The 15,097-nt window shown below is 40.2% G+C and overlaps 1 protein-coding gene across 3 annotated transcripts in view; it reads right to left on the bottom strand.

Annotated features, from left to right (window-relative positions):
* The window catches only part of CDK13 (cyclin dependent kinase 13), a 143,088-nt gene that overhangs the window by 9,260 nt on the left and 118,731 nt on the right, over window positions 1-15,097 (bottom strand). For 2 of the 3 annotated variants that reach the window (XM_033193739.1, XM_033193737.1), the window contains exons 10-11: window positions 10,410-10,526; window positions 9,675-9,806 (exon numbers count right to left, since the gene is read on the bottom strand). In XM_033193739.1, the coding sequence (XP_033049630.1) occupies window positions 9,675-9,806; window positions 10,410-10,526 (249 nt within the window). The remainder of the gene's footprint in view (window positions 1-9,674; window positions 9,807-10,409; window positions 10,527-15,097) is intronic. The other variant, XM_033193738.1, reaches the window with a different exon arrangement.

Below are 15,097 nucleotides of genomic sequence, written 5' to 3'. Positions count from 1 at the left end.
TTCTTATGATAGTACGTCATACACTGAATAAGACATGAAAAAGAAGGCAGAAAAACTATGCCACTTCCAGCCAGGCACAGAGGCTCACGCCTATAATCCCAGCGCTTAGGGAGGCCAAAACAGGAGGATTGCTTGAGCCCAGGAGTTCAAGACCAGCCTGGGCAACATGGCAAAACCCTGTCTTTGCCAAAAATACAAAAATTAGTTGGGCATGGTGTTGTGCACCTGCAGTCCCAGCTACTTGGGAGGCTGAGGTGGGAGGATAGCTTGAGCCCGGGTGGTGGAGGTTGCAGTGAGCTGAGATCATGTAATTGCACTCCAGCCTAGGTGACAGAGCCAGGCCCTATCACACAAAACAGAAAAATATGCCATTTGCAGAAACTAGATATGGGATAAAAAAAATAGTAAAGGGCCAGGCGCAGTGGCTCATGCCTGTAATCCCGGCACTTTGGGAGGCCAAGGTGGGTGGATCACTTGAGCTCAGGAGTTCACCAGCCTGGGCAACATGGTGAAACCCTGTCTCTACAAAAAAATTAGCCAGGCGTGGTGGCACATGTCTGTAGTCCCAGCTACTTGGGATGCTGAGGTGGGAGGATGGCTTCAGTCTGGGAGGCAGAGGCTGCACAGAGCCAAGATCATGCCACTGCACTCTGGCCTGGGTGACAGAGCCAGACCCTGTCTCAAAAAAAAAAAAGAAAGAAAAAGAAAAAAAAAAGGAAGGCTAGAACATAACATTTGTGAAGAACTTTACAATAAAAGCTTACTTTTTACTAACTTGCTTGTCTAGCCAAATGCTCTAGAATTAAACTGATGCTACAGACGAGTTTTCAAAACAGGTAATCCAGGCATAGAGTGGCTCATCATTTAGAGTTGTGAATAACAACTACCAAAACTGCCCATAATCCTAGTCAATTCTATCTTAAAATAACTTCACACAACTGATGACATGAGAGAGTAACTTTTGCTTAAAGATACAAATATTTGATTTATAAATGCTTTCTTCTTACCCTAATAAAGTATTTAATGGAATGTTACTGTTGTATCTATTTTAAAGATGAGAAACTTGACGCTTAGAAAGGTGAAAAAACTTGCCCAGAATATCTACCAATCCCCTTAAGCAACCCCACCTAGTGATATACACCTATAGTCCTCAACCTGGATCTGTGTACCTCTACGACGTACATGAAGACTCTCCAAGGAGGTACACCTGGAATTTTTTTTAAAGGAATTTCCATATCCATGTCTGCTTTCCTAAGATTGAGCTTTGAGGATGCCTGTTTCAGCAAGTTCTTCTTTCACATCTACTCTTTCACAATTACTCACGTTATAAAATAAAGGCAGATGCAATAATATGGCTGAATCTTAGCAATATAATATTAGTTTAAAAAGTCATTCCCAAAATATTACAAACAGCCTGATGTGCTTTTATAAAATTAACAAAAATTTTAAAATATAACCTTTTATGAGTACATATAGATGGCAACAAAAAGTATATACAAAAGAAAACAGGGATGATGGTTACCTCAGGTGGAGGAAAGCAAGGGGATAGGTTGGTGGGGGTAGGGGTAATATGATTAAAGTATGTTATTTACAGGGTTCTAGCTTTTGTCTGGTAGGTTCATGGCTGCTTATTAACATTATTTAAAATAACTAAAGTAACTAAAATAAATAAAAGAGAGCCATGCATGGACCAATGATGAGTGACACAAGGATTATGATTAAACCAAGTCTATGCACCTGAGGTCCAAAAACAAAACAAAGGCATACCTCTCAGCCATCTTACTATGATGCATTGCCTCAGCGTGTAAAAACCTCCTGGAGTAACAAACAAAGGGACAATTTGAAATATCGATATTGGGAATCTTTCAGGCATCATAAACCCACCAAAGAATTTCCTTTCTAAGTGTGTGTATGATACGATGTGGGCCTCAGTCTCTGTTGGGGTATCTTAAATTCAGGTATAATGTAGTACTGCAGAGTGGGGTAACTGGACTGATTCCACCTTTCCATCCTGAAGCTCAGGGAATGCATTGCTCTTGAAGGACAGCCCCATTAGAGCAAAGCAAAATAATCCATTAAAAAAGGGCTTTTGTTCCCTCCCACAATTTAAAACTAAGAGATTCTTTTCTTTCCTTTTTTTTTTTGAGATGGAGTCTTGCTCTCTTGCTCTGTCACTCAGGCTGGAGTGCAGTGGTGCTATCCCGACTCACTGCAACCTACGCCTCCGAGGTTCAAGCAATTCTGCTGCCTCAGGCTCCCTAGTAGCTGGAATTACAGGCACACGCCACCATGCCTGGCTAATTTTTGCATTTTTAGTAGAGATGGGGTTTCTCCATGTTGTCCAGGCTGGTCACGAACTCCTGACCTCAGGTGATCTGCCAGGCTTGGCCTCCCAAAGTGCTGGGATTACAGGCGTGAGCTACCGTATCTGGCCCCCTTAAAAGTAAGAGATTCTTTATGGATGATCTTAACACTCAACTCTAGGAAAAATAAACTTTACCCAACAAATAGCTAAAATAGTACAGGTTACTGATGCCAGTGCTTTCAGATGGATCAGGAATGTTTTCCAGATAACTAAACTTTTATTTGCTTTCTCGAAGGTTCAAATGCCAGCTCAGTCACTTACTTGATGTGTCTTAGACAAATAACTGGACTGGACCTCTGTGCCTCATTTTCCTTGTCTTTAAAAATAGGATTAACAATACTATCTACCTCATAGGGTAGAGGTACTGTATGTTAACATGTGCAAGCTCTTCAGCAGTGCCTCTTACAAAGTAGGCAATGTATTAATTCATGTTTGATATCACTGATCATTCAATTAGTAGTTTACAACTATTTCCATCAAATCATATCATGAAATATCCTAATGGCAATTGATATTTTGTCTTATAAATGGCTTAATGCTTTTTACTTGCTGTTAAAGAAAGCTTACAGGCTGGCTGCTAGTCTAATTCACTTTCTAGCTATATATACTTTATGTTTGACAGGGCATCTAATACAATTAATGGACTTATTTCTGACTTTTTGTTTGGTTTTGAGACAGAGTTTCACTCTTGTCACCCAGGGTGGAGTGCAATGGTATGATCTCAGCTCATTGCAACCTCTGCCTCCCAGGTTCAAGCAATTCTTGTACGTCAGCCTCTCAAGTAGCTGGAATTACAGGCATGTGCCACCATACCCAGCTAATTTTGTATTTTTAGTAGAGATGGGGTTTCACGATGTTGGCCAGGCTAGTTTCAAACTCCTAACCTCAGGTGATCATCCTGCCTTGGCCTCCCAAGTGCTGGGATTACAGGCGTGAGCCACCACACCTGGCCTTTTTTTTTTGACACATGATGTCATTCTGTTGTCCAAGCTGGAGTGCAGTGACTCGATCTTGGCTCACTGCAACCTCCGCCTCAGCCCGCAATTCTCATGCCTCAGTCTAGGTAACTGTGAACACAGGCGTGTACCACCACACCTGGCTAATTTTTGTGGTTTTTTGTGTGTGTATGTGTTTTTGGAGACAGAGTCTCAGTCTGTCACCAGGCTAGAGTGCAGTGGTGCAATCTCAGCTCACTACAACCTCCACCTCCTGGGTTCAAGCAATTCTCCTGCCTCAGACTCCTGAGCAGCTGGGACTAGAGGCCCACGCCGCCACACCCAGCTAACTTTTTTGTATTTTTAGTAGAGATGGGGTTTCACCATGTTGGCCAGGATGGTCTCGATCTCTCGACCTTGTGATCTGCCCGCCTCGGCCTCCCAAAGTGCTGGGATTACATGTGTGAGCCACTGTGCCTGGCCTAATTTTTGTATTTTTACTAGAGATGGGGTTTCACCATGTTGGCCAGGCTGGTCTTGAACTCCTGACGTCAGGTGATCCGTCTGCCTCGGCCTCCCAAAGTGCTGGAATTACAAGCATGAGCCACCTCCACCATGTTCGGCCTATTTCCGATTTTTAAATACCCCACTCTCTCATTTGATTATTTCTAAAAAATTGATCGAAAGAGTTTGATACATCTTCCAACTTTCTAAAGGAATACCATGTATTTCTTCATAGTCCTTACCTCATAAATAATTTATAATTTTAACTACTCATTATATCATATTGCAAAATAGTGAGAGACATTATATTGTTTATAAAACGTTTTTATTTAAATATTGGATCAATCCGATAATCTTTACCTGACAGCTTTAGTAATGTATCTAGCAGGATTCATTCCATAATTTGTTACAGATAGCTTACAGAATGTTCCTCGAATGTGTTTTAACATGTTTGTTTTTACTGAAAAAATGCAGTCAGGTGTGTTCTGATAAAATTAAGTCTGATTTGGGTAATTTGCTTTACAATAACGACAGTTTATGATTAGGTTATAATGTAGGCATTTTCCATAAATTGAGTCGGATAAACCTATAGTTCCAAGGTTCTGGCAAAATACTTAAAAAACATAATTAAGAAACAATTTTAAAAATGGATGGGCAAAGTAGCACTGATAATACATGCTGATTTCCTAAACTTTTCTAGGTATACTGGATTAAATGTGTTATGAAAAGAAAAAGTAACAAGTACTAGAAAATGTCATTTCATAAGTACTGGTAAGACAACTGAAAAGGCAAATAATTACTAGATAAGAAATCCTTCTTTAGATCATGTGATCTCTAATCCTTCATCTGTTTTTTTTTTTTTTGTAAAAACAGGGTCTCCCTATGTTGCCCAGGTAGGTCTCAAACTCCTGGCCTCAAGTAATCCTCCTGCCTTGGCCTCCCAAAGTGCTGGGATTACAGGCATTAGTCACCATGCCCAGCCTCCAATTCTTTACTATCCAAAAAACTGAAGTTTGAAAGAATCTTTTTTTTTTTTTTGAGGCGGAGTCTCGCTCTGTCGCCCAGGCTGGAGTGCAGTGGCCGGATCTCAGCTCACTGCAAGCTCCGCCTCCCGGGTTTACGCCATTCTCCTGCCTCAGCCTCCCGAGTAGCTGGGACTACAGGCGCCCGCCACGTCGCCCGGCTAGTTTTTGTATTTTTAGTAGAGACGGGGTTTCACAGTGTTCGCCAGGATGGTCTCGATCTCCTGACCTCGTGATCCGCCCGTCTCGGCCTCCCAAAGTGCTGGGATTACAGGCTTGAGCCACCGCGCCCGGCTGAAAGAATCTTAACAACAGGAAGGTCATTAGAATCTTTTTGGTTTTTTTTTTGAGTCAGAGTCTCGTTCTGTTGCCCAAGCTAGAGTGCAGTGGCGTGATCTCAGCTCAGTGCAGCCTCGCTTCCCAAACTCAAGCGATTCTCATGCCTCAGCCTCTGGAATAGCTGGGATTACAGGCGTGTGCCACCATGCCTGGCTGATTTTTTTGTATTTTTAGTAGAGATGGGATTTCACCATGTTGTCCAGGCTGGTCTCAAACTCACGGGCTCAAGGGATCCACCAACCTTGGCCTCTCAAAGTGTTGGGATTACAGGCGTGAGCCACTGCACCCGGCCTAAAATCATTTTCTTTCTTTCCTTTTTTTTTTTTTTGAGACAGAGTCTTGCTCTGTCACCCAGGCTGGAGTGCAGTGGCAAGATCGTGACTCACTGCAATCTCTGCCTCCCAGGGTCAAGTAACTCTCCTGCCTCAGCCTTCTGAGTAGCTGGGATTAAAGGCACATGCCACCATGCCCAGCTAATTTTTGTATTTTTAGTAGAGCCAGGGCTTTGCCATGTTGGCCAGGTTGATCTCTAACTCCTGGCATCAAGTGATCCTCCCGCCTCGGCCTCCTGAAGTGCTGAGATTATAGGCATGAGCCATTGTGCCCGTCTTTTAAATCTTTCTCTTTTTTTTGGAGATGGAGTCTCATTCTGTCACCCAGATTGGAGTGTAATGGCACCATCTCAGCTCACTGCAACCTCTGCCTCCCCCGTTCAAGCAATTCTCTGCCTCAGCCTCCTGAGTAGCTGGGATTACAGGCACCTGTCACCACGCCCAGCTATTTTTTTGTATTTTTAGTAGAGACAGGGTTTCACTATGTTGGCCAGACTGGTCTTGCACTACTGACCTTGTGATCCACCCGACTCGGCCTCCCAAAGTGCTGGGATTACAGGCGTGAGCCACCATGCCCAGTCTAAAATCATTTTTGATGAAAGACTTTTCACACATAATGTTGAGGGAGTTCCAAGAACTCAGTGATATAACTATGACAAAACTCCTTACATTCTCAAATGCTAATTTACAAGCATGCTTATAAAAATAAAAAATAAAATTGGAATTCATATGGAAATATGTCTCATTCTAGAATAAGCAATATTAATCAACAGATAGGCAAACTACTTGGGGAAAAAAATCTCAGCCCAATCTCTTTCATTAGGTTGTACTTCCAACAAAATTTACTAATTTCTTCTTTATTTAAAAAGGAAATATTCGGGCCGGGCACGGTGGCTCACACCTGTAATCCCAGCACTTTGCAAGGCCGAGGCAGGCGGATCACCTGAGGTCGGGAGTTCAAGACCAGCCTGACCAACATGGAGAAACCCTGTCTCTACTAAAAATACAAAATTAGCCAGGCGTGGTAACACATGCCTCTAATCCCAGGTACTTGAGAGGCTGAGGCAACAAGAGCAAAACTCCGTCAATAAATAAATAAATAAATAAATAAGGAAATATTCACTACTGATATTTGCAATGACAATTTAATCAAGAAGAAAGAGAGCTTTTAGTCACAGGAAACGTGAAATTTAATTTCCATTTATATACATATATTTGTTTTTTAAAATATATAATACAGTAATCAATAAAATACTTTCCAGCATAAATATTTTACATTAGAATAAAAGCCTATGGGAGTAACATAAGTTCAAGATGAAAATGGGACAATGTACAACTGCTCAACATTTTCTAAATGACTATCGGTGGTAGATATCAAATGCTATGATAGTTGCTTCCCACTTCATACATTTACAAGAGTGATGTAACTGCTCTACTTAAAAATGTCAGCATTTACTAATTTACTATGTTACTAAGTAATACTACATTCTGTTGAACATAATTATGACAGAGCAAGATCACCATCAACATTATATTCTTGTCCCCCAAACTTTTTTTTTTTTTTTTTCGTTGAGACGGAGTCTCGCTCTGTCACCCAGGCTGCAGTGCAGTGGCCAGATCTCAGCTCACTGCAAGCTCCGCCTCCCAGGTTTACGCCATTCTCTTGCCTCAGCCTCCTGAGTAGCTGGGACTACAGGCGCCCGCCACCTCGCCTGGCTAGTTTTTTGTATTTTTTTAGTAGAGACGGGGTTTCACTGTGTTAGCTAGGATGGTCTCGATCTCCTGACCTCATGATCTGCCCGTCTCGGCCTCCCAAAGTGCTGGGATTACAGGCTTGAGCCACTGTGCCCAGCCCCCCCCAAACTCTTAATCTAATTCTGATAAAAAGCAATCAAATCCAAATTGTGAAATATTTTACCAAACAGCTAGCTTGGAATCTTAAAAAATGTTGAATGTCATAAGATCTCTTCCCTAGGGAGTGATTACAGATGAAAAGGACATAACAAATAAATAGAATGCCGAACTTTGAAAAATTATTTATCCAAAAAAAAAGAAAGCTTATAAAGGAAATTATTGGGTCAACTGGGGAAATCTGAATATGGATTGACCATTAAATATTCTCATGTTAAATTTCATATGCTTTATATGATATGCATGTAGAATAAAGTCCTAGTTCTTACAGATATGATTACATATTTATAAGTGTCACCTCCACAACATGATATCTAACTAGTTCAGGAAAAAAGCAGAGTGATAAAACAAATGTGTCCAACTATTAATAACTGTTGAATCTAGATAAAGGATATACATGAATACTCATTGTACTATTCTTCCTATTTTTCTGTAGAGTTGAAATTTTTCCGAATCAGAAGTTTAAAAAATGTTATTTGAAGGAGTACTGAGCCCAAGTTTTAAGATTACTGATACACACTAAGGAAAAAGCAAACATGAAACAATTAATTCAACAGTGAAAAATTCAGGTCCCTCATGATGTCAAATAATAGATGCTTTTTGGCCCTCAAATCATCCCACAAAGGCCAACCATGTACAGCTCAATAAAAGCTTAATACAGCTGAATATGACAGCCTCATAGAAATATAACAAGCACTATCTAACTGATAAGTAGAAGAACCAAGATTTGAACTCCAAAGCCCATGTCTGTTCATTTAAAATATGCTATTTTTATTACATGGAACCATTTTATTATTATAGATAACAGACTTGCTTTTAATGATGCTCCTTATCATTTTTAAAATTATTAAGAAAAGGCTGGGCGTGGTGGCTCACATCTGTAATCCTAGCACTTCAGGAGGCCAAAGTGGGTGGATCACCTGAGGTCAGGAGTTCAAAACCAGCCTGGCCAACACGGTGAAACGCAGTCTCTACTAAAAATACAAAAATTAGCCAGATGTGGTGGTGCATGCCTGTAATCCCAGCTACTTGGGAGGCTGAGGCAGGAGAATCACTTGAACCTGAGAGGCAGAGATTGCAGTGAGCTGAGATTGTGCCACTGCACCCCAGCCTGGGTGACAGAGTGAGACTGTCTGAAGACGAAAAAAAAATTACTAAGAAAATACCTACAAGGTTTCTAGATCCTGTCAAGGAATGCAAATGAACTGTTTTTCTTCCCCCACCCCCTTCCCCAAATCAATCCTAGAAAAATAACAGGAGCCATGTGAAGGTAAAGGTTCAAGAGAAGCCAGCTATTTTGACTCCCAAACTCTGTATATTTCCCCCATCAGACAGTAATTCTTTCCATACAGGCTTCTGATACTAATATTCTTTCATTCAATAATAAGAAATTTATATTGTACAGTATGCTATAAAGTATTTTTCGAACCTCTCTTACTTACTGGACTTATGTGCTGGCTGTACCCTTTACTAGATTTGTATTCTTGGGCAAGTTTCTTAACCTCTCTGAGCCTGCTTCCTCCTCTGTAAAGTAGTGATGATAATAATACTAACACCTACCTCATAAGGTTATAAAGATTAATGTAAAAAATGAAAAATGCTTAGCATAGCACTCAAAATTATAGCTATAGCAGTACCAGTAGCAGTGTTAAGTATTTAGTAGACATAGTATTAGAATAGCAACAGCAGTAATATTTTCTTTTTATTTTTTGAGATGGAGTCTTGCTCTTGTCAACCAGGCTGGAGTGCAATGGCACGATCTCGGCTCACTGCAACCTCCACCTCCCGGGTTCAAGCGATTCTCCTGCCTCAGTCTCCCAAGTAGCTGGGATTACAGGCAACTGCCACCATGCCCGGCTAATTTTTGTATTTTTAGTAGAGACGGGGTTTTGCCATGTTGGCCAGGCTGGTCTCAAACTCCTGAGCTCGTGATCCGCCTGCCTTGGCCTCCCAAAGTGTTGGGATTACAGGCGTGAGCCACTGCACCCGGGCAGCAGTAATATTTTCTTAAAGTTGAAATATGTTATTAAATCTTGAGGTCAATCAAGCCTAAAATTAGCTAGAAGGCAGCTGTTTTTGCTAGTTCTAAACATTAAGCAAGCATCTATATCCTAGATGTGCAAATTATGTGTATTACTGCTGTTTTATCTTTTCTTGGATTTATTATACTTCTTTTCTCATAACCAGGCATGAACTATCTTATCATTATACATAAATGTTATTAAAACTGTGTATGTGGAAGCTGATATAAAAAAAAGTCACTTACTCTGGTGGAGGCATTTTTGAGGGTTCCACATCTCGGAGGAACTCACACTGAAGAGCCTGTTCAGCAGTGCAGCGCTTACTAGGATCCAAGGCGAGCATGTAATCAAATAAGTCTAGCGCAGCTGCAGGAATACTAGCATGAGAGGATTACAAAAGTCAGATGTGTTCTTTAGACACAAGCTTATGTTTCTTTAGGAGCTTAAACTATTTTTTATTAAATTGTAAAACTAAGATAATGTAAACATAATTTTAAATACTAACATTTTTTAATATGTGCATAATACTTTACTTCAATAAATCCCGAATTTTCCTTAGAATAAATATTTCATTATTTTTACATAATTTTTGCAATCACTTTCTAAACAATAGTATATATTGTTACTCCACGGGCAATTTGCTGTTATTACACAAATTAAGAACTGAACAGTATAGTTTTTTCTAAAGCAAAATGAAAACTTGAGCTCAAGTAGCTTGAAAGCTGTTCCAGTAACATTTAAATGATCTTCTTAAAGTTATTTCATGTAAGTACCAAATCAAACACACAACCTCAAATCACTGATTGCATAATAATGGTAAAATGGTAATCTGCATGTAGCAAACAGAACTCAAAATTAAATGCCCTAGAAGAATTATAGGTTTACCTCAGATCACTAGAGAATAGACTAACATTTATAATTCACTAGAATTAAAAGTAAAACATTCATGCAATAAGGATGTTTACACATCCCCTTCTTACAAAACAAATTCTTCTCTTAACTTTCGACGATATTGCTTCTTTGGTTTCATGGTGTTGAAATATGGTAGTTTGATTACATCAGGCCACACTGCAGGACATGGACTCCCACATATTCGGCTAAGCAACACACAAAAGAAAGTACATCACTATAAACTACATAAATAATACATACAACTGTTATACAAAACATCAACTCATTTTTAAATACACAAAAATTGAAGCCTTGGTCTATAAAAACTTTTGTTATTTTATTTTTTTATTTTTTTTTTGAGACAGAGTCTCACTCTGTCACCCAAGCTGGAGTACAGTGGCACAATCTCAGCTCACTGCAATCTCTGCCTCCTGGGTTCAAGCGATTCTCCTGCCTCAGCCTCCTGAGTAGCTGGGATTATAGGCATGCGCCAGCACGGCCCAGCTAGTTTTTGTATTTTTAGTAGGATTGGCCAGGCTGGTCTCGAACTCCTGGCCTCAAGTGATCCACCTGCCTAGGCCTCCCAAAGTGCTGGGATTACAGGCATAAGCCACCACACCCGGCCCTCGTTAAATATTTTAGTCATCCCAATTTAATTATTTAAGAAATTAATTTATTTTCAGTAGATACTTTTAACAATCCAAGCATTCCAATTCTTAGAGGACTTTCATATTTGCAAAATGAACTCTTAAAACATGATACTCAAAATATGTGACTTATACCTTAAAACCAACATAAAAAATTTATGCCAATAAATTAAGGAACTAGAGTTTAATATATGTCCCTCTGTGGTTTTTTGGTACCTGTCACTCCTCCTTCCCATGAATATAAGGCAGTCTACAATAATAGCAGAAACAGATTCCTATATGACCTCAAGAAGGTAACTGTAGTGTAGACTACTGCTAACTGCCATCAATGGAAGGACACTAAACATAATACTCCTGAAACATCAAAGTTCTTCAATTTAAGTAGTGCTGCTGATCTTAAGTCATAAAGAAATTTTAACTGCTTTACTCTCGTTTACCTGTATCTTGAAAACCCTCATTATTTTAGTATTAACTAGTAAATCCTTGTTATGGTAATTTGTAGAAAAAATGCTATAAACAAATAGGCAACTCCAGCTACTAAACATTTAAAAACTAACTGATTTAGTAATATGTAGATGAAAATTTGATTAAATCTACTTATTTTTTGTATACCAAATTTCAAGGATGTTTATTATATATAAAATTGTCAGCTAGTCTGCATATGTAAAAAGAAAATGTTGATGTATCACTGATTGAAAGTAAAAATGTTCCAAACATACGTAAATACAAATGCATGTATAAATGTATATAAACAAGTAATGGCTCAAGTTGCCAGACATTCTTTTAGCTGAGCTTTAGAATAACTCAGAAACACATATTTATAGGAGACCTTTCACATGTCTAAAGCCATATGTCACTGAAATGTACTTTTTTGTCTCAATATATTTAACATTTTTATAAACCCAAGCTTTAAAGATACTAAGAACTTGTTCTTCGTACAGTTCTACTCTCTTTTGTCTGAAAGTCCAATTTTCACAACCTCCTCAACCCTACTCCCTTGGAAAGAAAGCCCAACTCCTGTAGCATGGGCTCTCTAGATCTGGTCCCAATCTGCCTTCCTAGTCTCATTTCCCAATCCATCTCTCCCCACAGGCCCTCCTTCATGTCTACGCTGATGTTCCTTCTCCCTAAATTCTATATAGCTGAATTCTTTTCACTTCTCAAGATTCAGATCAAAAGTAATCTAATTAACAAAAGTCTTCTGTATTCCCCAGTGCTACTCAGAATTACTCCTTGCATGCTACTGGTTTGACATTTGTTTCATCCTGCTTTCTATTTTAGTTGTTTACAGGTCTCTTTTCTATTTCTTGTTTTTGTATACTTTTCTAAGTAATCATGTAAACACAATCGACCCCAGGCAGACTGATGTGCACTATAATAAAGGTATAAAGCATACTGGAATACAGGAAGGCAAAGATACTTTCAATATGCAGAAATATAAGAAAACTTACTCAAGTTAGGGAAAGAGTGAAGAATTTTGGTTATAATTCCAAGGATAAATAAACCATAGAGCTGGGCGCGGTGGCTCACGCCTGTAATCCCAGCACTTTAGGAGGCCGAGGCGGGTAGATAACGAGGTCAGGAGATTGAGACCATCCTGGCTAACACGGTGAAACCCCGTCTCTACTAAAAATACAAAAAATTAGCTGGGCGTGGTGGCGGGCGCCTGTAGTCCCAGCTACTTGGGAGGCTGAGGCAGGAGAATGGCGTGAACCCGGGAGGCAGAGCTTGCAGAGAGCCGAGATCACGCCACTGCACTCCAGCCTGGGCGACAGAGCAAGACTCTGTCTCAAAAAAAAAAACAAAAAAAAAAACCATAGACAGGTGGGAAAGGGAATAAGATAAATTATGTTACCAGAAGAGAGAACACAGGCAAAGGCATGGAAATACCAAGTATAGACATTTGGAAGGACCACTATGTAAATCAGTGTAGGTGGAATACAGGACTTAGGGAGGCTTAGATGGAAGCATAACTGGCGTCTACATAATACTGCGGTGGGTTTGTCTGTCTGTAGACAGGTTTTTGCTATGTTGCCCCGGCTGGTCTTGAACTCCTGACTTCAAGTGATCCTCCCACCTCAGCTTCCTAAAGTGTTGGGATTACAGGCATGGGCCACTGCGCCCAGTCCACAATACAGTTCTAAGAAGGTACTTTGCCTAAGTATAATGAAGACAGACTTTAGAAGCAAGCTTTAGATTTGAATCCTGTCTGACACTGGTCAAATTATATTGCTTAGGAATCTGCTCCTCTTTTGGAAACTTAAGATTAATTTTATTTTAAAGCTACAAAATTAAATGAGCTAGCATCTGGCCCAATAGTCTTATAATAAATAACAGTTTCATTACCCTTAAAGAATTTCAATTATTTTATCATACGTGATGTTGAAAGATATCTCAGTACCAAAGTTATGTAATCAAAAGCAGCATACATGATGGAATATACATACCGACGCAAGGAAAGTTCCTAGAAACTAGAGAGGTAGACATGACAGCAACTGATAACTGCATTTACAAAATCTGTGCCTGGTGGCCAGTCAGCTACTCCAATACCATGTACTACTGAGATGCATCATACACTAAGGTATATGCTAAATCTCCAATTATCTGAGGTCTACTTCGGGAATCTATCATGATTTGATCAATCTACTCCGGTGTCAATACCATATTGTGCTATTAATATTTCTTGAAAGTCTGATAGGACAATCTCCTATCCACCTCTTCACTTATTATCCTCAAAATTTTATTACACATGAACTATAATCAATACTGTAGCACTCCAGAAGAGAATCCTGCTAGGATTCAACCACCACTCTGAATTTACAGATTTAGAACCAACTACTGCCTTTACAATGCTTAATATTTCTATTTTAGAAATAGTCAATGCCTCTATTTCTTTCCATTTATTTATTTATTTATTTATTTATTTATTTATTTATTTCCAGTGAGATCTTGTGTGTTTCCTTTATGGGCTTTTTGTTTTTTAAACAGGTTTTTTTTTTTTAAAGAGACACAGGGTTCCGCTGCTACCCCAGGCTGGAGTTCAGTGGCGCAATCATAGCTCCCTACAGCCTCAACCTCCTGGTCTCGAATGATCCTCCTGCCTCAGCTTACCAAATAGCTGAGACTACAGGCATATGCCACTATATCCATCTAATTTGAGACCCAGGCTGGTCTCAAACTCCTAGCCTCAAGTGATCCTCCTGCCTCAGTCTATCAAAGTATTGGGATTACAGGCATAAGCCACTGAGCCCAGCCTTAAACATGTTTTTAGCCCATTGTATTTTCTTTTTTTTTTTTTTTTCTGAGATGGAGTCTCGCTCTGTCGCCCAGGCTGGAGTGTAGTGGCACCATCTCGGCTCACTGAGAGCTACGCCTCCTGGGTTCACACCATTCTCCTGCCTCAGCCTCTCAAGTACCTGGGACTACAGGTGCCCACCACCACACCCGGCTAATTTTTTTGTATTTTTAGTAGACACGGGGTTTCACCATGTTAGCCAGGATGGTCTCGATCTCCTGACCTAGTGATCCACCCATCTTGGCCTCCCAAAGTGCTGGGATCTGTTACAGGCGTGAGCCACCGCGCCCAGCCCAAGCCCATTATATTTTCTAAGCAATTAATTAGAAAAGCGTGGCCAGGCATGGTGGCTCACGCCTTTAATCACAGCACTTTGGAAGGCCAAGGCGGGTGGACTGTTTGAGCCCAGGAGTTTGAGACTAGGCTTGGCGAGACAGGAAATCCCATCTCTACTAAAAACACAAAACTTAGCTGGGCATGGTGGCGCACACCTGTAATCCCAGCTACCTGGGAGGCTGAGGCAGAAGAATCACTTGAACCTGGAAGGTGGAGGCTGCAGTGAGTTGAGATCAGGCCACTGCACTTCTTTAGAACAAAACTTTGTCTAAAAAAAAAAAAAAAAGAAAGAAAGGTTGGGCACAGTGGCTCATGCCTGTAATCCCAGCACTTTGGGAGGCTGAGGTAGGCAGATCACAAAGTCAAGATATCAAGGCCATCCTGCCCAACATGGTGAAACCCTGTCTCTACCAAAAATACAAAAATTAGCTGGGTGTGGTGGCGCGCACCTGTAGTCCCATTTACTCAGGTGGCTGAGGCAGGAGAACCGCTTGAACCT

This window comes from Trachypithecus francoisi, unplaced genomic scaffold, assembly GCF_009764315.1.
Source record: "Trachypithecus francoisi isolate TF-2019V2 unplaced genomic scaffold, Tfra_2.0 Lachesis_group4, whole genome shotgun sequence".
Lineage (NCBI taxonomy): Eukaryota > Metazoa > Chordata > Mammalia > Primates > Cercopithecidae > Trachypithecus > Trachypithecus francoisi.
The sequence above is the reverse complement of the archived record's forward strand: the minus strand, read 5'-3'. Positions and strand labels throughout refer to the sequence as shown.